This window comes from Psammomys obesus, unplaced genomic scaffold, assembly GCF_907164565.1.
Source record: "Psammomys obesus unplaced genomic scaffold, mPsaObe1.curated_primary_1811, whole genome shotgun sequence".
Lineage (NCBI taxonomy): Eukaryota > Metazoa > Chordata > Mammalia > Rodentia > Muridae > Psammomys > Psammomys obesus.
Window position 1 is genome coordinate 10,329,071 of NW_026586173.1, and position 27,576 is coordinate 10,356,646.

At 39.0% G+C, this 27,576-nt stretch overlaps 1 protein-coding gene and 1 pseudogene across 1 annotated transcript in view; one reads left to right on the top strand and one right to left on the bottom strand.

Annotated features, from left to right (window-relative positions):
- Nucleotides 1-6,155: 6,155 nt before the first annotated feature.
- On the bottom strand, nt 6,156-7,189 carry LOC129672146 (60S ribosomal protein L5-like; annotated as a pseudogene).
- Nucleotides 7,190-11,750: 4,561 nt separating this feature from the next.
- The window catches only part of Herpud2 (HERPUD family member 2), a 34,287-nt gene continuing 18,461 nt past the window's right edge, over nt 11,751-27,576 (top strand). The window contains exon 1 of the mRNA XM_055601423.1: nt 11,751-12,696. Coding sequence (XP_055457398.1) covers nt 12,550-12,696 — 147 coding nt within the window. The 5' untranslated portion in view covers nt 11,751-12,549. The remainder of the gene's footprint in view (nt 12,697-27,576) is intronic.

Sequence of the window (27,576 nt, forward strand, 5' to 3'; positions counted from 1 at the left end):
TTGGGCCTATGGGGTCATTTTTATTCAAGCCACCACAAGGCTTTTTGTAGCACGTGTTGTGTTAATTACTACATGCTTGATCCTAAGTGAATTACTCATTTCTTTACTGACTGTGTAAAATGAGTAATATTATTTAATTGACAGTATCTATTGCTATTATGCAAGAAGGATTATGTGGGAGCAATGGTGATATAAAAATGGTTAAAATACAACATTTTACCAAAGCATATTAACAAGCTATCATATAGTTAATGCAAAATTCCATTTTACATGGGAGTATGCAAGTCTCTAAGGATGTGGCAAGGGTAAGTCTGAACATGGCATTCAAGGGTTATCTTCAAGAGATTATCCGATAATCATACCCTGCACACCCCACATCTGGAATAGGGGTTCCATAATGTGTTTGTCTTTCTTCTACAGTGATTTTGGTTATCCATTCCTGCAACAGAACTGAGCATTTTCCCACTGGATATCAAAGTTAGAAACACAATTCCCTTTGGGGATAAGTTCCTGTATTTTTGAAGAATGACTATTGCAAGAGCAATGCCCAAGAAGCTGCTCAAGCATCTTCTAATGGTTGGAATTTGGCAAGTTTTCACTAACTTGCATTTTCAAAGGTTCTTCTAGTTTACACACCCCAGGAAGTCATGAAGAACAACATACAAGAGAGACTTAACACAGTAAAATATGTGAACTCAGCTGAGATTGTTCTCTGAAAAATTTGTCAATTTTCTTTTGACTAGTTATATAAATATTTAAGAAGTGGTGTGTATACTTTCAGAAATGTTTTCAAGATGAGATAAAAAGCATAAAGAGTATGTTTGAATTACTAAATGATCAGAATGAATAAGTGAAAAAAGCATGTAGTATACACTTGACCTGTCATTTCCCTCTCTTTACCTTCTGCCAGTAACACTAATTTTCCTGATTCCACATCTGACCTTAAAGTTTTGATTTTGATCTTGACACCGTGTCTTGCTATAAAACTATTGGCTGGCCTAGAACTCAGTATATATAGCAGGCTGCCTTTGAACTTTTAGTGAGCCTTCTGTCTCTGCCTCTAGAGTACTCAGAGATTGTGCCGTCATCCCTAGCCTAGCCTTAGATAAAAAAACAATAAAAACCATTTAGTTAAGAAACCAACACCAACATAAAGATGTTGCAATAGGTATTACAAGTAAGATGGGAGGCAGCAGCAGAGAGTGTGAAGAAAAGAATGAGGTTGTCCTTTGGAATGGCAGTGGGGCTGGTGATGGCAGTCCTGAATATGAGGCTGCATGCCAGCCAAAGCTACACAGTAAGACTGTTTCTACAGAAGAAGAAAATGACTCAGTGAGGAAGTAGGAATCAGCAGCTATCAACAGACATCTAGTAATATGGGGCCCATCCTAGTTCCTGTGTTTTACAGGTCCTGTTTTGTGGTAGGGCAAACCTAGTCTCATTTGATTTGGAAAAAAGACACTGGACAGATGGTAACATAAAACTTGGGGAGAAATTGCAGAAAACAGTGTGTGGAGGAAAAACTATGCTGAACCATGTCCCTGGCTGGCAATGCAGAAGGGCCTGGGACACCTCCTGCACTCTGTGTTGTTTATATTGTCACAGGTGCTTGTCTCATTTTCTCCTACCACACTTCCTTTCCAGACTTCTGGAAAGGAAGAGGATTGTGTTATTCCTTAGATTCTCTGTAAATGCAACTGATGTAAACACTGACTTTGATTAGAGCCCATACACCTGTCAAAGTTCATATTAAATCTTGTAAAAAGAGATCCTTTTTTTAATTTTGTTTTTTGCTTTTGATATTCTCATCTTTTAACAGTTCTATCTTCCAACTTCAGCCATATTCAGGAGGTTCATCTCAATGGCAGCTTACCAGGTCTGGAAGGGAGAACAACTTCAGAGCTTTCTCGGGGTGCAGACTACTCTCCTTGCTCTTAAAGAAGTTAGTCCCTTAACTCTGCAGCTGAGATATAATACAGCGTTACATTATTTCCTTGAGCCCTGTCATGCCAGAAAGCTGTTATGAATGTGGGCTACTGCTGAGTTTGAGTTTGATCAATCAGTAGGAAAGTCACTTAAAAATGATTTATTATTTATGACAATTTATTCACTTTGTATTTCAGCTGTAGCCCCCTCCCTCATATCCTCCCAGTCCCACCCTCCCTCCTTCTTCTCTCCCTATGCCTTAGTCCACTGATAGGGGATGTCCTCCTCCCCTAGTATCTGACCCTAGCCTATCAGGGCTCATCAGGATTGGCTGCATCCTCTTCCTCTGTGGCTTGGCAAGGTTGCCCCTCCTCCCAGGGGGAGGTGATCAAAGAGCCTGTCACTGAATCCATGTCAGAGACAGCCCCTGTGCCCCTTACTAGGGAAGTCACATTGAGACTGAGCTGCCTATGCTCTACATCTGAGCAGGGTGTCTAGGTCCTCTCCATGCATGATCCTTAGTTGGCACACTGGTCTCTGCAGGGGCCCCTGGTCCCTTGTGGAGCTCCTGTCCCATTAAGGTCTTTCTATCTCCCTTTTTCCATAAGATTACCTGTACTCTGCCCAAAGTTTGGCTATGAGTCTCAGCATTTGCTTCAATACTCTGCTGGGTAGATTCTTTCAGAGGCCCTTCGTGGTAGGCTCCTGTCCTGTTCCCTGTCTTCTTCAATTCTGATGTCTATATTGTTTGCCCTTCTGAATGATGATTAAGCATATTCCCTAGGGTCTTCCTTGTTGTTTAGCTTCTTTAGGACTACAGATTTTAGCATGTTTATCCTATATTATATGGCTAATATCCAGTTACAAGTGACTATATACCATGTGTGTCTTTCTGCTTCTGGGTTACCTTACTCAGGATGATCTTTTCTAATTCCAAGGCTCATCTATGCTCATAGCAGCTTTATTCGTAATACCCAGAAGCTGGAAACAACCCAGATGTCCCTCAACTGAGGAATGGATACAGAAATTGTTGTACATTTACACAATGGAATACTACTAGCAATTCAAAAGAAGGAAATCAGGAAAGCCACTTTTGCTAGTAGAAAAATCTTCGAAGCTTAGAGTTTCAAGACTGATAGTTACATCTGGCTCCAAGATGTCTCTCCTCTAATAGTCAAGGTCTAAATTTTACACCAAAAATTGAATATGACTGTGCACCCAATTACTGAGTCAGTAACTCTTAAAAATTTGAAACCAGGGGTGGTAGCATTTTTCCTAGTATTGTAGAGCTCAAATCCTTTCTTGAATTCAAGAGTTTGAGACCAGTTCAAACACAGTAAACCATACACAGACCAAAAGTAACATTCCTGTTTAGTTTTCAGTGCCTCTCACTCCATGTCTGTAAGCACTAAAACATTCCTTCCTAGTTAAAATGGAAGCACTCTAGTCTCAGATATTGGTTCTGGGACTTTCTTTCTGGAGCTGCTCAAGAGCACAAGAGTCAATCTCATGCCATCTTACAGTCTTCATAATGGCTGCAATGGGCAAGTGCAACACCTAGCCATGTGACCACTTGTTTCATTGTCTCACTATCACCCTCAGAAGAAATTCTAATTGCAATACCCTATAATAGGGCTCACTGAAAAGATATGACCAAACAGATTGTTTCTCTTTGTGTGCCCACTTCCCGGGGTCATCCCGAAAACCTAAATTGTATGTTAGTCCAGATTGAATAAAAAAAGACAAATCATACAATATTTTGAGTTCAATTTAAAGAACTGCTACTTATTACAAGGATACAGGGCAGCAAGGGGATGACTAGAAAGGAACAGAAAATCCTAAAGAATACAGGAATAATACATGGAGGGAGGGGTCACTCCCCTTAGGACTATGACTCAGTTACACAGAACCGCAGTGAGTGTGGCCCACAGGACAGCAGAAGTTCTATGGCCATGTAAAGCCACTTAGTCAGCGAGAGGGGCTGTTGTTCACAGAGGTGCACTCATGGTGTTCCACTGAGAAGCCAGATGAAGGGGTCCAAGGAAGCTGTCTGTGGAGTTGCCTGCAAGATTTTCTCTTGGGGCTTCTGGATAGATAGCTGTGGAAGAGAGGTATATCACTGGTCACTGCCACCGTGCTGAAAGAGTTTCAGATTCCATGCGCTGTAAGAGCCTATCTAAAAGAAACACTACTGGGATGGTGGAGAAGTCTCAGCAGTTAAGAGCCTCTTTCAGAAGGCTTGGATTTGATACTCAGCACCCACATTGTGGCTTATGACCATCTATAATTCCAGTTCCAGGGGGACCTATCTTCTGAACTCCTCAGACACCTACATGACATATACTATACACATATATAAATTCAAGCAGAACACTCATATATATATATATTAATATTCCAAAAAAAATAAAACAAAATAAACTACGAAGTAGAGAACTTCTCTTTTGCTGTCTCTCCAATGCCCTCTATTGACAACTTAATGTCATGTTAGCTACTAAAAGTGATATGATTTGACCTTTTTTTTTTCTTTATTAATTACACTTTATTCACTTTGTATTCCCCCTGTGGTACTCTCCCTCTTCCTGTCCCAATCCCTCCCTTCCTCCACCCTCTGCATGCATGCCCCTCCCCAAGTCCACTGATAGGGGAGAACTTCTTTTCCTTCCTTCTGCTCCTAGTCAATTAGTTAGGAGTGGCTGCATTGTCTTCTTCTGTGGCCTTCTAATGCTGCTTCCCCCTCAGGGGGAGGTAATTAAAGAGAAGGCCACTGAGTTCATGTCAGAGACAGTCCCTGTTCCTATTACAATGGAACCCACTTGGCTACTGAACTGCCATGGGCTACATCTGTGCAGGGGTCTTAGGTTATCTCCATGCATAGTCCTTGGTTGGAATATCAGTCTCAGGAAAGACCCCTGTGCTCAGATTTTTTTGGTTCTGTTGCTCTCCTTGTGGAGTTCCTGTCCTCTCCAGATCTTACTGTTTCCCACTTCTTTTCTAAGATTCCCTGCACTCTGCCCAAAGGTTTCCCATAAGTCTCAGCATCTACATTGATAGTCTGCAGGGCAGACCTTTTCAGAGGTCCTCTGTGTCAGGCTCCTGACTTGTTCCCTCTTTTCTTCTTCTGATGTCCAGCCTCTTTGCCTTTCTGGATAGGAATTGAGCACTTTAGCAAGAGTCCTCCCTCTTGATTAGTTTCTTTAGGTGTACAGATTTTAGTAGGTTTATCCTATATTATATGTCTATATGAGTGAGTATATACTGTGTGCATCTTTCTGCTTCTGGGATAGCTCACTCAGGATGATCTTTTCCAGATCCCACCATTTACCTGTAAATTTCATGATTTCCTTGTTTTTTATTGCTGAGTAATACTCCATTGTGTAGATATACCACAATTTGTGCATCCATTCCTCCACTGAGGGGCATCTGGGCTGTTTCCAGCTTCTGGCTATTACAAATAAGGCTGCTACAAACATGGTTGAGCAAATGTCCTTATTGTGTACTTGAGAATCTTTTGGATATATGCCTAGGAGTGGTATAGCTGGATCTTGAGGAAGCGCTATTCCTAGTTGTCTGAGAAAGTGCCAGATTGCTTTCTAGAGTGGTTGTACAAGTTTACATTCCCACCAGCAGTGGAGGAGGGTTCCCCTTTCTCCATAACCTCTCCAGCATGTGTTGTCCCTTGAGTTTTTGATCTTAGCCATTCTGATGGGTATAAGGTGAAATCTTAGTGTCATTTTGATTTGCATTTCCTTGATGGCTAATGAGGTTGAGCATTTCTTTAAGTGTTTCTCTGCCATTCGATACCTCTGCAGAGAATTCTCTGTTTAGCTCTGTATCCCATTTTTTAATTGGATTACTTGATCTTTTGCTGTTTAACTTCTTTAGTTCTTTATATATACTGGATATTAGCCCTCTTGTCAGATACAGGGTTGGTGAAGATTCTTTCCCAATCTGTAGGCTGTCGTTTTGTTCTGAGGACAGTGTCCTTTGCTTTAAAGAAGCTTTTCAGTTTCATGAGGTCCCATTTATTGATTGTTGCTCTTAGAGCCTGTGCTGTTATTGTTGTGTTCAGGAAGTTGTCTCCTGTGCCAATGAGTTCAAGGGTATTCCCCACTTTTTCTTCTAAGCAGTTTAGTGTGTCTGGTTGATTTGACCTTCTTTCTTCCTTCCTTTTGTTTGGCCAATAAGTTTATTGTCTTTATGAAAAAAAATCTTCATAGAAAATTACATTAGCTCTCAGCAGCCCATTCCTGAGCTCTGAGGATGCTTGCCTTCTTTTGAGCAACCCAATCTTCAGGGCAAGGGGCATTTTGGGACAGTTCTACTTCTTTACTTCTCTCTTGAGCTTCTTCTCATAGACTGGATTTTCTCAGCAGCATGAACTTTATCATACTTCTCTTCCATTATGTTTGGAGTTATGTTGTTCTTTATGTACTGAGAGAACTTTTTTAAGATTTATTTTTTTATATGGTATTCTGCCTGCATGTGAGTTAGCCAGCCAGAAGAGGGTACCAGATCTCTCTAAAGATGATTGTAGGCACCATGTAGTTGCTGGGAATTGAACTCAGGACCTTTGGAAGAACAGACAGTGCTCTTAATCACTGAGCCATCTCTCCAGCCCAAGAACTGTTTCTTATATGTATCTCCATTTTTCTCCATTAGTTAACACCATAATTTGCAACATTCTGAGCAATGATGTGCTTCCGATGTACTTCTGCACTAAACTCCTTGTTTTCAGAGACATGACCAGGAACCCATTTGGTACTATGAGGGATAGACAAGCCTTTATCCACAGCTCCCTTCAGGGCCCCAAAAACTTTATTGCCATTTGTAGTTCAGGCAAGGCCTGCATCCAAATAGCAAGTGAAGCACAAAGGCTGAGCATCAATGCTTTCATCACTGTATTCATCTCCATCACCTCCACTTGACCTATTGAGAAGCCTGTGGGCCAGCAGCAGGCCAGCACAAAGGGCTGCAGCATGATTTGTCAGGCCAACTTTCACACCACATTTCGGCAGTTTGTGTGTATATGCTACGTAGGCTATCATAGCCCCTTCTATATGGGCATACGCAATTTGGCAGATGATGTCTCTGCTAGTCACATGAACGATAATCCTGTGCTTCGGTGTGTTGTATTTATTTTTCTCCTGGATCACCAGTTGTTTCTGAGCATAATAGTCAGTTTTACTCTCTCACCGCCTTCTAAATATCACTTGGTATCTCTTAAAATAGGCTTATTCTTGACAACGTTCACATTCCCCATCCTGTGGAACTGCACTGGACACCTGTGCAGTTGCAGACACCTGCAACTGCAGCTCCACACAGACCTATAGGCCCAACCATGCAAAGGTTGGGGGTGGGGAAGGAAGTTTGACTGTATTTCTTAAACCAAGCAATGGAGGGTATATTTGGAATCTTACAGTAATAATGTTAACTGGTCATTTCCTTTAATTGGAAAAAAAAATCTTATAATGTATATATTTCACTTGGCCTCTGCAAAACAACAGAGATAACAGACATTTGCAAAACAATCAATAGTTCTAAATATAGCGCTAAAAAGTCAACGAAACAACTGCAAGCCTATCAGCAGAAGCGTGAGCACTTGTGAGCCACTGGGATTTGTTCTTAGACAGTTGTACACAGAAGGAGAAGAGAATCTGCTATGATCTACTGTGCTGTAGTTAAGTACAGTATGGTAGCTTGCCTGGAATGAGACCAACCAAGTTCCTGGTTTAGAACTATTGACTGTTTCTCAAATGTCTGTTATCTTTGTTGTTGAAAATCAGCATTCAAATGAAGTTAGGAATATGACATTAAATTTAAACAAATCTGAAGAAGAGATATCAGCCTAATCAGCAGTGGGGAGCTAGTTCTTAATCTACCTTTAGAGATAGGCATGCAGGGTACATATACTCCTGAATCATCTACAGGTTTGTATTTGTATATATGTTTATCCATTTATCTACAGGAAGAGTCCCCAACTCATTGTAATGCTTTTCAGAGGACTAAATGACTTTGATGGTTGTCATAATAGGCATTATGGCTTCTGAAGTGGTCTCTTGGACATCTTATTCTGAAGACACCCAGCTGTCATGTGTAGGAGACTTAAGCAATCCTGTAAAGGGGCCTAAACAGAGAAGAACTTAGACATCAGCAAATAATCAGCACCAACTTACTATCCATATGAGTCAGGTTCTTGCACAGTAGGTACTCCATTCCTTACTGAATTTTTATATGACTGAGTATTAGCTGAAAGCTTGATCCAATGTCATTAAGAGTCTCAAACCAGAACCACAAAATATCTCACAAATTTCTAACCCACAGTGTTTGGAATTATTTTGCTTTATAATAAGTACATGCTTATAGAGCAATAATCTTTGGGAATGGAATTTGTCCCCCTTGTACCCCACATCATAAATTTAAAACGAATAAACACATTTTTGTACTGAGGCTATAGTTCAGTGGCAGAGTGCTTGCCCAGCATGCATGAGACCCTGCATTCAATCTACAACACTGATAAAATGCAAGCATAAACATATTTTTGGATTAACCAAACGGGAAGAGTAGGCCTAACAGTGAATGCTAAAACTGCAGATGTTAACTCATTTATAACAAATGTGGATGTTTATACAACTAGCCATGTTACGATTTTCCTTTCTCTGCAAATGTTTCCTAGCCATTCAGAAATATGGGAATAGTGACTGTGGTATTTGGAAGACTGATCTAGTTGCCTCTAACATGTTTTTGAAAAGCTTTTCTTATGAGTTATACTGATCCTCATGTTTCAATTTCGGCTCAATACCTGGGACTTTAGGTTTGTACCACTGGGGAAACTCTTTTTCATTTTCTACAAGATGGTTTATAATCAAACATCTGAGACCAATTACAAATTTTAAAAATAGTGCTGAAACGAGCTAATTTTCCTGGGCTTCCAGTACAGGTGTTCAGTTTTTTGAAAATAGCACACTTGATTGAGACTTGATTAGATATTTTGTTGCACAGCATCATAAAAAAAGTCAAAGGTGTTTAAAGACAAAATAGAAAAAATCAGAAGCCAGATGGCTAGTGTCACCTTTGAAATCTGCAACTGCAAAATGACTTGACCAGAACCTTTTGTCCCAAGATGGCAATCAATCTATCAACGAACCAGCCAGCCAGCCAGCCAGCCAGCCAACCAACCAACCAACAAGCATCCTCAAGGATTTTTTCAGGTTCCTAGAAGATACTTCACATTTTAGATAAAATGCTTGAATTTTAAGAAGCTAAAAATCTCACAGTATGAATCACTATATGCTGTTTTTTCTTAGCTGTCTTTCCCCCTTACTTTGATGATTAAAAGAAACAGAAGTAAGCATTCCACAAATACTGGAAATTAATTTGTTATTTAAAAATAATTTTATATTTCTTTTACTTTTTTAAAACGAGTGCTACTCCACAGACAAACATCAACCTTAATCACTAGTTTACATGTACAGAAAAGTTAGTATTGCTGAAGATTCATCAATTATCACACATTTTTCATTATCTGTTAACACTGTATTCTGAAGAGAGCAACAAAACCCACCAAAAAACAAATGAATGAAAAGCAAGTGGTTTTCTTAGAATCTGTCTTTAGAACAAATTGTAAGTGACACATACAATTGTACTCTTGCATTTTGAAATTTTATCTGCCACAGAGTTAAACAGGCATGTTAGTGCCATGGAAACTCCTCACCTTCTCTATCATTTGCTTATCCCAAACTCATCCCAAATTCAAAGTCAAATCGTACCAATATTCTGAGACCACCATTTTCAATATTATTTATATCCACAAGTTTGAATAAAATAGAATATTCACATAATGTGCATAATGTGACTCAGTTCAACAGGAGCAAACTTAGTTTAGTAACCCTCTTAATACAAGAGGTTATAAGGTTTAAAATCATCCCAGAGGGGGCTGAAGAGACAGTCCAGCAGTTAAGAGCATTTAATCAGAGGACCTGGGTTCAAATCCCAGGACCCACAGGGCAATTATTGTCTGTAACTCCAGTTCCCTCACACAGACGTACATGTAGGCAAAATACAAATGAACATAAGATAAAAATAAATAATTAAATCATCCAAGACAACACACAATTTAATTTCTTGATCATTTTGCTTTTCATGTTTTTGTCTATGCTAGTAAACCTTTGATGGACTCTACTTACCATTGTGAAATGCCTTAATAATTGTGAACATTTTGTGGCTAATGTACATTTTATAGTGCTGTGCGAAAGGGTTACATCAACTTGAAAAGATTCCTGGAAGACTGAGTCATAAGTCTACATGACAGGAGCTGCAGGATTGGTTGGTGGGGGTTATAGGGAGTTCCTGGGTTAAACAGGATCCTGACATAAAGCAATCTTGTGAAGACAGATCACAGTGTCATTAAAGACCCAGCCTTCTCCTCTCCTCCTCTGAGCAGAAAGGGAAGGGGGGTATGGGGGAAGGAGAGTTGAGAGGCAGGAGGAGGGAGGACTAGAAGGAGAGGAGGGAGGGAAAGCTGCCATCTGATGTAAAGTTAATTAATTAATATGTTCTGCCATTTTTTTCCTTTTGTTGGTTGCTTCTTGTCCCTCATGAACATATAAGCTGAAGTCAAATAGCCACTAGTTTTTAGGAAGTCTGAAAAGAGTTTTTTTTTGTTGTTGTTGTTGTTTTTTAATTTAGAATTAGGTCCCAGAGGAGTGACTGGGTAAATAAAGAGCAGTCGTAGAGAAAACCTTTGAGTCTAGGGGCCTATGGTCACCGTGACTGGAATTGGGGACTTCACTCTTGCTAGAGAATAGAATTTGTGACACCATGGCTATGATTTCTAGGGTATCCTATCATAAATACAAGGAACTATGGAGAAGGGGTAAGGCAGGATTTCTCAATCTTCCTAATGTTGCCGACCATTAATACACCTCCTCATGTTGTGGTGACTCCAATCATAAAATTATTGTTGCTACATCATAACTGTAATTTTGCTACTGTTATGAACAGTAATGTAAATATCTATTGTGTGAAGCCTGTGAAAGAGGTCATGACCCATAGGGTGAGAACCACTGGCTGGCTTAGGGGATTCTGCCCTTTTAACTACTGAGAATTTCCTCTTATCAAGTAGCAGCTTTTAAGTCCTTCCAAAGGGCAAAGGAAGACCCTCCAAGTGGTAGCCTGGAGCTGTGAAAACGCACATCTAAAACTTTAATTTACTGTGTGGATCCTTAAACCAGTGGAAAAATGAACAGGGCACTAATCCTTGGTTGGTCATGTGTAAACTGCAAGACAGAAAACAAACGTTACCGTCCACCTTCAGGTCTCTCTCTACTGAACACAGAGCTGACCTAAGAACTAGAAACATTTTGGGAGAACTGAGAGGGAACGGGGACAGACTGAGGCTTGAGAGACAGCCATATTCCATATGCCTGGCTTTAACACTCACAGCCACTTACTCATTGGCATGCAGTAGGACAGGCATCCTCGGCTCCAAAGCCCAGACTCACTAAGAGCTCCTCACAAGACATGTGGCCCTGTTTTGCAGGCAGCTGACACTCAGGAAAATTAGAGCCTAAGTTTGATTCAGCGCCAGGATGGACACATTATTAACTTTGCCGAGCCGGCTCGTGGGACGAAGCACTACCAACACCTACGGGGTGTGGCGAAGGCGGCGAACACTAATGCCAGCCAACGCCAGCGGTCGCGCCTTTAGGGGGAGCAGGTAGCCCGCCAGCCACTCAGCGGGCCCAACAGGCCTCGCGGGCGGCGCTAACCCGGTCAGGCCAAAGAAGAGCGCCACGAGTGACGCACTTCCGCCTCGCAACTTCCGGCTTACCCGGGACCCGGACCCTTCTCGCAACAACAACCTCGGGTGCTCGCGCGGCCCCGTCCCCGCCCTCCTCCTGCCTGCCACCTGCCGCCCGGCCGCGCCTGCCGGGACTGCCTAGCCGCACTCGGGAGGGCCGGCGGCGTTGCCCGCTGCCACCGCGCCGCCCGGCGAGGCCGGGAGGGCGAGCGCCGCGGAGCAAGAAGGGAGCGTCCCGCGGCCGGGGCGGCCTTCCTTCCCTCGGGCTCGCCCCGCCCTGAGCCTCAGCCTTGCTTTCCTCAGGCTCGCTCTGCGGCCGCGGCCTTCCTCCAGGCTCGCTCTGCGGCCGCTACCTCCTCCTCCTCCCAGGCTCGCTCCCCTCTCCGCCGCTGCCTTCTTCCTCTCAGGCTCGCTCTCCGGCCGCCGCCCAGGCCGCGCGGCTGCTAGCGTGGGGCCTTGTTGCGTTTCAGCTCGGGGGTCGTCGCAGGGGCGGGGCGCTGAGCGGTCCGCCGCGGCCTCCCCATCGCGTCCTCCCCAGGTCGCCTGCCCGCCTTCCTCCGCAGTCCAGAGCCAGGCGGAGCCCAGACCTGGCGGGGACAGCTGCACCCCCGGCCCGGCACCCTGAGCCTGCCACCACCACCACCACCACCACCGTCCACCGTCCACCGTCGGTACCGGCAATGGCCTTCGTATCGCCCGATGTGCTTGTGACTGATTTGGATCCAGAATATTGAGAACTCACTTCTGTCCCCATCCCAGCCCTGCCCGCCAGGTTAGGGCTTAGCTGCAGCGCCGCTAGACTGTCCAACTTTGAGAGCACCATGGACCAAAGTGGGATGGAGATTCCTGTGACTCTCATCATTAAAGCACCGAATCAGAAATACAGTGACCAGACTATTAGCTGCTTCTTGAACTGGACCGTGGGGAAACTAAAAACGCATCTATCTAACGTGTACCCTAGCAAACCAGTAAGTGTGAAACTGGATGCAGCTGCCCTGCCCTGCTGCCCCGTGTGCTTGTACCTCTCCCAACTTGCCCCCTCCTCGCCAATCAAATAGGTCTCCATTCGAAATACTTTTAGTTCTGAGGTTGCGGGTGTCTCCTGAGTGAACTATCATTATCATCTTCCTAATGAGGTTCAGTTAATTAGTTTGCAGAAATACCAAGAGACAAGGAATTTGCAGTTACGCAAAAGGGACCATCTTCCATGGAACTTAAAGTCATCTAATGTGAATGTCAAATGGTATTTTTGTTTTTCAGATAAAGAACTACTGTTCATATTAGAACTTTCATTGCTTTCTAGGCTCAGGGATTTGTTCACGGTGAAAAGAATTTTTTCTTGGAATAAGTATGTAACTTAGCGAAAATTATACTTTAACCATCACTCCATGGCACTGGCTGTAAGTTGCAAATTCACTTCCAACTTCCCACATCACATTTCTCGTGAAGAGACTACAGACATTGAGACAAGTGCAGCTCTTCTACATACCCCAGTCATTTGTTGCCTGTTTTATTCTCTTGTATCATTTGTTCTTCGAATCAGTATGGCTTTGTTTCCCATTCTTAACTATATCTCGGTGTTGTAAAGAATGATGCCATTTATCCCTTAATTCGAATTTGAAGGGATGTAGATGGTAAGTCTTGGAATAGTTTAGAGAAGTATGTCATATAGAGTGCATTAAAATGAGGCTTTCATATTCTCTATTGTGTAACTTTTATTCTTAATATCTAGTATTCAACTACTAAATTTTATTTTTAAGTAATGAAGAGGCTTGTTTCTTAGGGTAGAAAATATTTTGGCATATTTACCACCAGCTGGTTAGAAAGCAACCAGCTGTGCCTCCAGCCAGGCACCCAGAAGATGCTTGGTCAGTGTTAAGATGTTTATGAGTTGGAACTGTGTCTGCTGTAGTTGTTGTTTGATGGACTTCTGGAATAGCCACTAAATTAGTGTACTGCAAAAGCTGGAGGGTGATTTTTTTTTTTAACTTATTTGGCATTAGCTGTATTTGTGACGCAATATTTTTAGTATATGCAGGAACACTTAAGTTACTTAAGTAGTTGGAACAAATACTTAAAAAGTTAGAGCTTCTGCTTATTTGAAACTTAAGTTTGAAAGTTAAAATTTACATTTTGAGGATGGCAGTTTGCTAAGAAATTGTGATAATATAAGACTTTTCTACTACATATTGTTGATTTTTCACATTTTAAAAATAGAATGCACCTTGTGAAAATAGTTCTAATTGAAAGGCATTCATTTCCACAGTACTGTTCATAACACAGCCCCAAATTTTAAAGTACGTTCTTAAATCTGTATCCACCTTGTATGTATCGTATCTCTACATCATATATACTATACAAGTGTATATAGACTTTAAATTGCTATTTTAAAGTACATTTTTAAGCCTTTTCACCTGTATGGTATGTACATGGATGAGATCTATGTGTTACCCTATTACACAGTTAAGGAACTTGGTCTATAGTTTGTGGATGCGGAATTTGCATTAAGTCTAGTGTGGGGTAATCTTAACACTGAAAGGAGCTGAAAGCTAGAGGATCAGCACTTCAGGGTCATTCTTAGCTGCAAATAGTGAGTTTGAAGCTAGCATGATCCTGTCCCCCAAACCAAAACAAATTTCATACTATTCTAAAACTTTTCTCTTAAAAACAGAAGCGAAAACACTATGTGAGATAGAATTAGTATTGTTTGTCTTATCTGCTCTGGCATATACCTGCTGAGGGTAGAGGTTTGGCCTTGTACGACTAGTCACTAGTGGAAGACTGTTGGTACTGCTGTATACTCACGCCTGAGGAGATTACTTGCTAAACTTTTTCCTAACTTGCCTGCCTCATAGACACACTGGAGATGCTTTTGGAGGCTGCACCACATTCCACATTAATGAGTTAACCATGTAACATTTCTCCAGCAAGTTTTCTGAATGGATTGTAATGTTCTGTCAAGTACATTTCTAGGTTGAAAACTTTGGGTAATTATTAGACTTGACAGATTTCTGTTCTGACTTATAACTTGAAGTTACTTTGAAATATCACAGTTGGTGAATAACTGTAGTTATATCCTGTAGCTATAGAAGACATCAACTCTAGAAATTGGAGTCATTAAAGTTTTCTTCATAAGGTTGTTCAGAATCCAAAATATTTTGTAGTTAAGATTTTATCAGTAGTTCAGATTCATATGACTGACCACAGTGTCTCACATTAGCTCTTTAAATGTTTTAAGTGTTGTATCCTAGTTGTATATGCATGTGTGAGTGCTTTACCTTCGTTCTGAGATAAGGTCTTACTGTGCTGCACAGCATGATCTCAAATTCCTGGGCTCAAGTGATTCTCCCATCTTAGCTTCCCAAGTTATGGGACTCTAGGTGCTCATGACTACTATGCTGCTCCTGCTGCTGCTTCTTTCTCTTCTTCCTCCTCCTCCCCCTTCAACAACTACCATTCTTTCAGCGTTAATGTTGCACAGATGATTCTAAACTTTTTATATTACCATAATAATTAATAATACAGTTCTAAGTAAAAAGACTAGATATTTTAGTGTGCATGGAGGGGAAGATTTTTTCCTAGACAAGAATTTAGACAATTGTCATACATATGTGAAAAATGTTTCTAAATCATTAAAAACTTCCTTGTGGAATTGAGCTCTTGGGATTCAGTTAACTTCTAAAGATACTGGTAGTTGGTTTAGGAACTGGGAAGTGCGCCACTACCACCAGTTCATAGTGTTCAGAATGTTTTAGATTATTGTAAAGTATACAGGACATTTGTTATTACTTGGTGTATTTAGCTTTTCAGTTCTGAAATTGGCCTGAGGTGTGAAATAATAATTTTTAATTTTCAGTAATTACTACAGGATGTTGAAGATATCTGTCAAAAGGCCACTTAAGTTTTGGATACTAGTCTGAACATGGACGTAGTTATCAGAGATGAAAATATGAAAATGGTTGAACTTTGCATTGTTCAGTAGAATGTACTGTCAAATAGAAATTTAAAATACACAAAATTAGCCTAAGTTCAGTTAGGTACTTTCCCATGTCTTTTTACTATTTGCTCTTATTTGCAAATGGTAGCTACAGATGGAGTTGACCCACCCTGAATTTGAGTTGAAGGCAAACCTTTCCAGTGCGGTAGTCAAAATGCCTTGTGATTGTATGTCTTACCTCTGGGTATATGATCTCTGTCTTTCTTGTTTATGGTGGTAAAACACTAAAGCAATCACTATCAGTTCCTCAGTCTGCTATCTTCCCTGGTTGGCTAGGGAGGCTTGTGCTGTCTTTTCAAGCTGTTCTTTTACTTTACTGCCCTATTGGAATTAGAGAGGCAAGAATAGAACCAAGTGAATAGTTTTGTTCTGAGACTATGACATTCTGCAGTCCAGAAGGAAGGAAGTTTTCCATTTCTTTAATGGAAATAGTGTGTCTTAGAGCTTTTGGAACTTTTTTGTTTGCTCTTTTGTAATTCCCTACTACCTTACTTAGCTCATTAAAAAACTGTAGTAGTTTGACCACTTCACTACTGTTGATTTCCAGATGGTAGAATCCATGTACATGATTACTTTTTACGTGTTAAGATAGTTGTCTTATATAGTTTTAACATATGTAAGAGGGCTTCATGTCATCTAGCAGTATGGGTCAGATTTTCAAAAATACTTGTGAACAAGTGGTAATATCAAATTTAATGCGAACATGATGAAAAATAGCATTTTTAATGACTACTGAGGAAGTTTTACTTCAGTATTTTGTAGTCTTATCCTCATGTTTTTCTCTTTAAAAATAAAATGTAAAATTTTGTTTAATAATGCAATAATGCTTTTTGGGGGTTCTAGAGTTTTTAGTTTAAATTTCTCTTTCTGTAATTCTCAATCATCTAAAATAGTTTTATTTAATTTCTCTGATTTTAAACTGCCATTTAAACCGGGTATGCTTTATCTGTGTTTATCTATGGTAGTCATCTTGTGATGTTAGCTCTTTCATAGATGGGGAGACAGAGGCTTGATGATTCTTGCCTAAAGTCATAGAACTCAAGAAGAATTTGGATTTGGTCAGAAGTCAGAAGTTGGTCTGACTGGAAAGGCAAGGTCTTTAGACACACACACAGCTATATACAATTACATGAAGTCTGCCATGTAGTGACTTGACTATCAATACCCATACACATTAAATAATTTTTTTTAATGTAAGAAAAAGATACACATTTGGATGCTATGATAGCTAAAAACTACATAGTTGGGTAACATAGCCTTTATTGTGCTAGCACCTAGTCAGCTTACTGTGTGGTTATTATTGTTTGTTATGATGAACTATAGGGAAAATGTGGGAATGTAATATGTTAAGACTGCAGGACATGTTGCTTTGGCCTCTCTCATATAGTAATTTTTGTACTTTGGTGTTATTGTATACACATCTTTCATATGATTTAATGGCCTGTGAGTAGGAACCTTTTATCAGGGCATATTCTTTCGGAATTCCAGATAATGTATATTCTGAAGAGTCTGTATACTGCTTGTTGCTTTAAGGAGATAGGGGCCAGAGGCTGTTTGGGTAACCATGCTTCCATTTACAGTATTTCTGAATCCCCCAGGGCTTTGTGAATTTGTGACTTTGTGTCTGGGTGAATGTAATTGGAGAGACATGTTTAAGAGTTTACAAAATTTTTCACAGAATCCATTTTGTGTGCTTCTTTGTATTAGCTCTTTAAAGTCATTTGATACTCATGACTGAGCTGTGTCTAGGTAGCTGTGAAATGTAGTAGTTTCTATTTTTTAAAGTACTTGTATGTTAGTTATTATAACTTACTGGTCAGTTGAAGATTACTTTTATTTAATCAGCATATATTTTAAAAATCTACATGTTTTAAAATTCAAAATTAATATTTTGAAATTATGTGGAATTTTATTATGCTAAAGTTGGCATACTGGGCTATGACTTTAGTACAGAGGGGTTTTTTTTGTCTTTGTCTTTCTTTTTTTCTTTCTTCCTTTCTTTTTTTTGAGACAAGTTTTTTTTTTTTAATAAATTACTTTATTCTGATTAACTTATAGATAGAGGGATCACAGCTAATTTAAGGAATTACTCAAACACTTGCCCAGTCACAAACTGTGTAAATCTCAAAATGGGCATTCTTTTGCCTACATTCTCTCATTCCCTATTACATATACCTTTCTTGGTGGTTTTTGTTTGTTTTAAATTTTATGCTATACCTACAGTGATACCGGTAGGTATACATGTATACATACATGCAAATATGCTGGAGCTTTTGTGCTATATATTTGGGCTGTGGTTCTTATCTACTTCTGTCCAAACTTCTGTTTAAAAAAAATTATCCAGGATAGTATTTTTTATTTGTTTGTTTGTTTATTTTGTATTTTGTCAGGTTTCTTGCTTTGGCTTTTGTCTGCAGAGTTTTTCTGGCCAGCTGGTTAAGCCCATGTTTGAATAGAATAGCTGTGCCTGTAGATTCCGCAGAGATCTATCAGGATCTTCCAAGCTTGTTAGTTAGCTAAGCCTGCTCCACTATAGGTGACCACTCAATCTAGGGAAGACTTAGGGAAGAAATGTACTGATGGGATTGGCTGACTGTTGGCTGTAGGAGTGAATGCCAGGAAGAATAGTATTGCCAACAGTGATAATTCTATTGATTTTGTGCTGCAGAACCATAGAAACAGTCCAGTACTTCTGACTTGCTAATACTGACTCTTAATTCTTAAACTGCAAAATTCCCTTGAGATCTGGGGAGTTTTGATAGACACTAGCATCACTTAACTAGTAGAGAAGTAGATTTTCTCCCCTCCCCCATTTTAAAATTTGTACTTTGGGAGTTTCATACAATGTGTTTTGATCATATTCACACTCCAGAGAAGTGGGTTTTCAGTCAAGGAAAATGATAATGAAGAAATTACGTCATCCACTTGTTTAAGTTAAACTTTGATTTAGAAAACTGCTTCTTCTAATGCTGTAGATTATACCAAAGCAACCAAAGTACATAAAGTTATTTTTACCTGGCTTGCCTCATACTTCATTTCATTGCTACTTAAGTTGAAATGATTTTTTTTTAACATGGGAAAGTTTTAAATCTCATTTACCTAATTTAGGCCTACGAGAAGCTCATTTTTTTTTTTCCAAAATAAAAATATGTTAAAACTTAGAATGATCGGAATGCATTTGAATATTCAGTTGAGAGGAATAATTTACTAAGTTATAATTCACATGCTGTGTAGTTTGTCATTTAAATTGTATAGCTCAGTGGCATTTTGTATTTTTCTAGTTATTGCTATTGCCTATTTGTAGCACATTTCATCACCTTCCAAGTATATCCCTTATCCAATTAATAGTCACTCCCTATTCTTTGTCTCCAAGTATTGGTAACCACTAGTCATCTTGTCTATGGTTTTTCTATTTAGGATATTTCATGTAAAGGGAATAGATATATGGCATTTGTATCTGGTATCTTTCTCTTAACCTAACAGTCATCTATGTTATAACATGTATCAGAACATTTCTTATGGATGGCTGTGTCATTGTATGTGCATGCTTGTACTTTATATCTTCATTCAGTAGTAGATGGACATTTGGATTCTTTCCACTTTTTGGGCATTATTGATGAAATTAAGAACATTCTTATATAAGTGTTGTTGTGGACATTTGACTTCAGCTCTTTGTGCCATATACCTAAGAATATAAGTGGATGTATGTACTGTGTTTTAAGGTGGCCATTTCTCATTCTACACAATTGCAGGTCTTCAATTTTATACCATCAGCTGTGTGTGAGTTCTGATTACCTTACACCTTTGTCTGCATTTTGTTCCGCATATTCTAGAGGGTTACCTTGTTACAGTTTTGTGTTCTGCGTCTCTGAAAATTGATGTTTTCTTGCTATGAACCACTACTTTAGGGGGAAATGCTAAAATACTAACATACAGTTATTCCATTATAGTCTACTAATATTAGTGCATCATTTGTAGAAATTAACCAGATGAATTTTGTTCTAGCAAGAATTTCAAAGTAGCCATTATGATTAATAGAATATTTCATTTTATTCCTTAAGTACTTGTAAAATAATGCTAAAATGAATTATTCCCCAAATTCGTGCAAACTGTTTTGAACTTGCAGTATTTCAGTTAACATTGAATTTAGTGTCTGCTTAGTTGGGCACAGTGCTATGCTCTGGAAACACAATAATAAACAAAAAGGATAATGGACCCTTTTTTTGTAACATTCATATTTCTTTTGGGGACACAAACATGTAAATATAATTGGCGATTGTGCTTTGTTTCAGGATGGAAAGAAACAATGAATGAGAGGAGAAAGTACTAAGTTGGTAAGTCAGCAAGGCCTGGCTGAGACCATTTACAGTCAAGATGTAAAATGATGATTAAAAGCTGCAGGAGCTGGTAAAGAATACCACAAGCAGGGTGTCTGAGTTGAGGAAGATAAGTGAACGCTAGCTTGGCTAGAGAGTGGAGGAGGAAAGAAAACTGCTAGAGGAGGTTGGAAAGAAACAAGAAGTCAGGATTGGCTACAAATAAGGAATTAGAATTAAAAGTCCTGTGAGATGGTTCTGGTTAAAAGTGCTTGTTCTGTGCGCCCCACCATTAACTCACACATAATAATTTTAGAATTAAATCCTATGTATTTTAGGATGGGACAGGATTGATTTATTATTAGGGCATTGGCCAGTAGAAATGGGAAAAAGTTATGTCTGAGCAGATATTCTTAACACATTTGATGGCAGTTACGTACAGGAGGCAAGATGAAAGAGGGATTGGGTGTGCCCAGGTATTTCACTTGAAGAACCAGTGGCAGGTGGGCTAAACATGGGAAAGAAGAAAGAGGAAAGAATGGGGAATTGTCATTTGGCGTCTATCGTTGGTTTTTTTTTTTTGTTTGTTTTTTTGCCTGTGCGTTGCCTGTTAAAATACGAGACCATGTTTTTGGTTGTTTTTTTTTCAATGTTATTTATTCTATGTATGAGTGTACAATTTATTCTATCTGCGTGTACACCTGCATGCCAGTGTGGTTGTTGGGATTTGAACTCAGGACCTCTGGAGGAGCAGACAGTGCTCTTATGTGCTGAGCCATTTCTCCATACCCATACAGGAGACCATGTTACATAGCAATTGGATATATGGGTCTCAGTCTGAGAAAAACAAAGCACTTGGGTGGAAAGACAATAAAGTTGCCTTTTGGAATTGGATGGACAATTGAGCAAAAGGCCATAAGGGTCAAAGACCAACAATACTATTAAAATGAGACCAGACTCTTCAGTCCATCTTTCAGTGATTCAAATGGGGAAAGCTGTGATGTCATCTTGTAAATATCAGAACCTTTTGTTAGGTGGTTCCTCTTACCCTCAACCTGTTAAAGACTTGGTTAGGTTAGTCATTGTCTTATCTTTCTGTTCAGTAGCTTTAAGAAGTAGTAGTAAGCTTTAAGAAGAATTTTTGGGGAAAGGGATTCTCTCTAGGCTATTAACTTAGTCATTAGATAATATTTTTAAGGTTAACTAGGATATGCACTGGCTTTATGTATGTATGTATACATGTATGTATGTAGTTATTATTACTTTTTGAGACAGGGTTTCTCATGTGTAGCCCTGGCTGTCCTGGAATTTGCTCTGTAGACCAGGTTGGGCTTGAACTCGAGATCTGCCTACTTCTTCCTTCTGAGTGCTGGGATTAATGGTGTGAATCACCAGGACTAGTTAGTTATAAATTTAATAATTATGCATACTTTCAAATGAGAGATCCATAGTTTGGGACCTAGGAGTTTTCAAAATACTTGATTTTGAAATTTTATCTTCAATATAAAAGCCATTATCAACAGTTTAGATCACTGTAGTTAAGAGATTTTAGTACTTTGGTTTTTAATTTGATTTTAAGGGGTGTTTTTGGAGCTAGTGTTACAGGCAATTGTAAGACACCCAACTGGGTTCTGGGAACTGAACTTGGGTCCTCTGCAAAAAATCCTATGTTGTTTTTGTTTATTTTGTTTGTTGTTTTGATACAAGGTAAGGTCATCTGTGTAGAAGTAACTTCAGTTGAGAAAAATGTCGCTGTCAGAGATGTTTGGCCTGTAGATAACTTTCTTGGTTAATGATCAAAGTGGGAAGGCCCAGCCAGCTGTGGGCACTACCACTTCTGAGCAGGTGGTCCTGGCTTGTATAAACACAAGCTTACTGAGCCATGGATAACACACCAGTTAGCAGCATTCACCTGTGATCTCTGCTTCAGTTCCTGACTCAAATGGTTCTGCCCTGACTTTCTCAGTGATGGATTGTGACTTGTGGTTGTAAGATAAATTAGACCCTTATCTTCTCAGGTTTTTTTGGTCAATGTTTTATCACAGCGATCAAAAAGCAAACTGCAGTTAAGAATGCACACTGGACTGCTGAGCCATTTGCCCAGCCCCATGAGACCGGGTCTCTCATTGAAGCTGGAGTGTAGGGCTTCATCAGTGAGCTTCAGGAATCTACCTGTCCCTGTCTCCTAGCCCTGCGATTGTAAGGTGTTTGTTGCTGTGCTTGGATTTTGTGTTAGGGATCCTAACTCAGGTCCTCATGCTTGATTGGCAGGCATTTTACTGAGTCATCTCCCTAGTCCTACTACCTTTGTTTTAACCTGAGTAATACTACTAATTCTGTTGTAACTTATATTGTAGTTTTTAAGCATGTGCTTCTGGAGACTGAAGTGTTGAAGCTGCTGCTTCTGGGGAAATTTAATCTCGAACTGAATTATAAAATTGTTTTTCTAGTGTGTTTAATATGCATTATTATTAGCATTGTGTACATTAGTGGCTTATAGTAGAAGTCTATGTGTGTGTATATCAGTGATCCTTAATACTGCATTTTCTAACATTTTTATTTCTTTCTCAGAATGATAGTTTCTGATTGATTCCATTACTGTTACAGTTTTAATAAAAAAGTAGAGATATTCTATATAGAATGAAAGTAGATAATGTACAGGTCACTTAACCGTAGAAGTAGTTGGCAAACCTAGCATTCTGCCACTAAAAATCCAAAGTTAAATGACTTAAGCTTTGGATGTGGACCTTTTGCCAATATAGAAATTATTTCTCTGTCAGAGAAGGTTAAAGACTTTGGTTGTTACTTATAAATGTCATTTGAAATTGAGACTGGAAAGTTGTTTTCAAATGGGTCAAGGCTTTATTGTTCAGCTAATTGTAGCTTTAGCCAAGTTTGGTTTTGTGTTTTATATACAGATAACCTGTTTCTGTAAGTTCAGCTCCTACACTTAGTACCCCATTCCCCAGTCATTAGTAGCAAATCAGTGATGTTGCTCTTGATATTCTATATTTTTCTATACTGCAATTTCAATTTTTCTTTCAATTAGAAATAATCTTCCTTTTGTCATGCAAATATTGTTTCGTCTTAAAAAAAAAGAAGTGAAAACCACAAAAGAAAAAATGGAGGAATAGAAGAATACTAGACCTTCTGTGGATCCTACTTCTCTTGTAAATATGTCTTCTTTCTCTCCTGGAGGGGCAAAATGCCTTGTTAGTTTTACTGTTTCAAATTTTATTGATGTTCTTTTCTCTTGAGTCTATTCCAGTAGGTTTGGTGTTATTGTTGTTTTTTTTTTTAATAGCTGTTACTCTGTGAAATTGTTTTTATCAGCATTACTAGAGATCTTTTTGTAGTGTGCTTCGTGGGGAATGCAAAGATAAATAGAATAATGTGGGGAAAGGTCCCTGAATGTCAGAAATAAAAGAATATATAAGAAAAAACAAACATATTTACTGGTACTTAGATATAATAGAATATTACACCTTCATCAGAAAGAATTAGGAAGTTATTTGTGAATGCCTAAGGTATTGTATTGTCTGCAGGATATACTGAGAAAGTATGGCATCAGAAAATAAGCCCAGTTTTCTGCCTTTTATGTAAGAAGGAAAGGAGAACTTGGATTTGTATTCATATAATGAGAAGGCATTCAAAATTATAGGGGGAAGGAAAGGTTATTTACTTGAACAAGGCACTTCTAAATGCTTAGACCACTGAGAAATGTGATGCTCCTTCCCCATCAACCATTAACTGCACAGCTCTTCAGGGCCTTTTTGCAGGTAGCCTCTGTTAATGTGAATCTGGGCTTGATTAGCCATATCATTTCCAGAATACAGTCTTTCACATTTCTTCCCATTCTCTAGCTTTTGCATTCTTTCCACGCCTTCATCACAATGTTTTCCTGAATTTTGTTGGGGAAGGTGATATAGGTATCCTGTTTCAACAGCCTTGTATGCCCAGCCTTTGTTCAGTTGTGACTCTAAATTAACTGTTTTCCCACTGCAGACAGGAGCTGAGAACATAGCTCAAACATAGGCCGAGAATAGCACTAATTTGGTTTAAACATAAATATTTAAAAGGCAGTTTGACACCATATACATTTAGTAGAACAACAGTAGTAGATTCCCTCCTGGGGCCTATGACCTGCATAGCTATGAGTCTATCACCAGATTTACAGTACCAAGCATGAATAACTATGGAGTGGGTCCATGTGCAATCAGAACCTACAGCAGTCATGCTACTATTACACCGGTGACATATTTTGCCTGGCAGGTTGGTATTGTAGCTCCCAGATAAAGCTCAGTATTTGACTGCATGTCCCTATTGGTATTTATCTTAAGGATACGTAGGGGGAAAAAAACTATCAGAAATCATAACATTCAAATTGTTAGTAACAATCTTATGATAATTATTTTGATATTATAAATAGAATGAAACAATTTTCAAATAACATTAGTGCCTTTAAGTTTAGCTTTAAAGGTGAGAGAAGATACAAATAAGTAAAAACTTAAAATAGAAAATAACAGTCTGAACTGAGGGCTTAAGTTTTTGTTTTTGTTTTCTCCCACTAAAAAATAAGAACTTATTTTGTAGCTTTGCTCACTGAAGACAAAACTAAGTACTACGAATTCTCAGATTTTTGTCCTTAGGTACCATTTTGATTAAAAAGAATTCAGTACCTGATCAGTGATAATTCTAGACCTCATTGGGAAATCTAGAAGCTGACCATAGGGCATTTTGTATCAGAAAGCAAGGAAACTGTTAGAGCAGACAAAGATCATGTCAAATGGCACTGGCGTAAACTTAAAGGGATTCCTAATGGCCAAAGATGGTGCGGTCTGAGGATTAATTGGCAAAAAAAGAGTTAGTATTCAAAAGCGTAAAATTCTGTGAACTCACAATGGCACTAAAGGATAAAAAGGATCAACACCTCACTGGTCATTCTGGAGGTTGCCTGGGCAGTCACCCTGAAAACTGACAAAGGGAAGTGGTTGAACATTGTGATGGTTTTTCTCATGTAGACTGAGTAACCAAATAGTTGAGATAAAGTTCTAGAATGATCATACTAAAAACAGAAGGAATTGTGGAATTAGAAAAATGAGTTTGCTATTCCTAATGAAAGAATGGATCTTAGCAACTTAGCAACTATCAACTATGTAGGTAATTAATAAGGTAAATAGGTAGTTTGTTTTTGTTTTGTTTTGTTTTTGTATAGGAAGTTTTTAAGGGATAGAGGAGTCTGGCAACATCAGAACCACTGTTCCAGCTCAGTATCTCTGAATGTCACCACCCTAATCTACAAGTGCTGATATGGATGATGTGGTACAGGAAGTACATAGTACTATTATAAAGTACTCTGTCAGAGACCTTAATCTGAGTCTAATTAACTCCCTACATGAACTACGACAGTCTAGAGTGCCAGGGGGATACAGTTGGCCGAAACAGTACAGAGTGTAACTTTAAGACAGACGAGATGGCTTCTTTCAGAAATACACGGGAAAAATGAAAGAAAGTTGGAAATGTTTGGGGCATGTAGCTTAGTGGTAAAATGTTTGCCTAGCATTCATGAAACCCTGGATTTGATCCCCTGTACAACATAACAAGACATGGTGGCACACACGCATAATTTCAGTGCTTGCTTAGCAAATGCAGACAAGGGACCCAGAAGTTCAAGCTCATTTGTAGCTATATAGGGCACAGGAGGATGAGTTAACAAGGTCGTCTGTGATTGTTTAGCAAGCTTGGGATGTAACTAGGCTACATGAGACCTTGTCCCAAAAAATAAATAAAAAGACTGAGAGGTACATCTCAATTTTGTGTGTGAATTCAGTCTTGTTTGAATTTCAGTCAAACCAGCTCTAAAATTTTTGAGTGATGAAAAAATTTGAGCTGCATGATTGAATGCTTCAATCTTGCAGTTATTAAGAAACAAAATCAAAATCCTAAAGATTGTCCTAAATCAATTGAAAAGATGAGGGCATTTGCTCTTATGTTCTCTTCTAGAGTTGAAGTTTTGAGGGGGTAAGGAGGAAAAGGATGGATTAAGAATTGTAGAATGAAAAAAAATAAAAATAAAATAAAAAAGAATTGTAGAATGTCAGTTGTTCATGAGTACTTGAGAGTTTTTTTTTTTTTTTTTTTTTTTTATAAACATGATAGTGGTTCTTTTCATTCCATCTACTTTGTGTATGCTGGAGGATTTTTATAGTGAAGTAAAGAAAAATATCTTGCAAAAGGGCTATTCTTTTGGCCAAGTGAAGGTACAACACATATATCTACTAATTAAATGTTTAGTATGGTGAAAAAAATGATAAGTTTATGATTGTATTATACTTATAAAATGAATTTCTTTAGGATTCATTTGGTCAGATGTTGACTCATTACTTAGCATTAACCTGTACATATATAATTTAATTCACTTCCTGTAGGCTGCAGATTAAGAAACTCTTGCTTTCTCCTAGTATCACAGCATTCAATACAAAATACTTCTGTGACTTCTAGTCACCAAAATGTATGAATTTCTCTGGACACACCAGCTGAGTGCCATCTAACTCGGTTTACTTCTAAAGATGTACTGTCAGATCCCCTGTCTTAAGTCCCACAGGTGTGCCCCTTCTTCAGACAGGGGTTCTTACACAGGTTGTGACCTGTGCTACTGACCAACTGGCTCTAAATTGATCTCCTTAAGGTTCTCTCATTGGGTTTGATTAGTTTGGTAAAGTGGTTCACAGAACTCAGGGACATACTTTTCTTATACTGAACTACTTACTAAAAAGGATGAAGGTTCATCCTCTCTAGCAAGAGCTGCATAGGGTGAAGTGTGGGAGAATGGACGATGGTGGTGAATTTCTAAGTACTTTTTTTTTTAAAGGAGTTAATTTTATTAGTTTTAAAATTTGAGTCTCATATGTGTTTTGATAATATAACCACTATTTCTTTCCAGATCCACTTCCCTCTTATCTACCCAACTTTGTGTCCTTTTATTTTTTAAAGCCCTTCAATACCAAATTGTGCTGCTCAGAATATTCTTGGGTGGGCCTTAAACTCTTATACCTACTTGCCATAGGGGATAGAAGATTGAACTTGGTAGCTAGCTTGGCATACTGCATAGTGTGTATGTATATTATGTATGTATGGATGGATAAAGGGGTGGTGGAGAATTTTTAGGTTTTCACCATCAATGCCAAAAACTCTTCTATTTGTCTTCCTGGTAGCTATCCAGAAACTCTGGGGACTCAAATCTTTTTGGGCTTTATAAAAAATAGGTATGATTCATTAAATCACTGACCATTTGCTAACTCAAACTGGACCTTCTTTCTGGAGATTGGGGAAGGAGGTGACAATTCTACTCACAGGGCTGGGTCCCTGGAAACCAAACCCTATCCCAAGACTATGTTTATTGTATTTTAGATACTAGTTATCTCATTAGCCAACAAAATTTAGAGCAGCAGTTCTCAACCTGTGCGTTTCGGATCCCTTTGGGTGTTGAACAACCCTCTGGCAGGTTTTGCATATCAGATGCCCTGAATATCAGA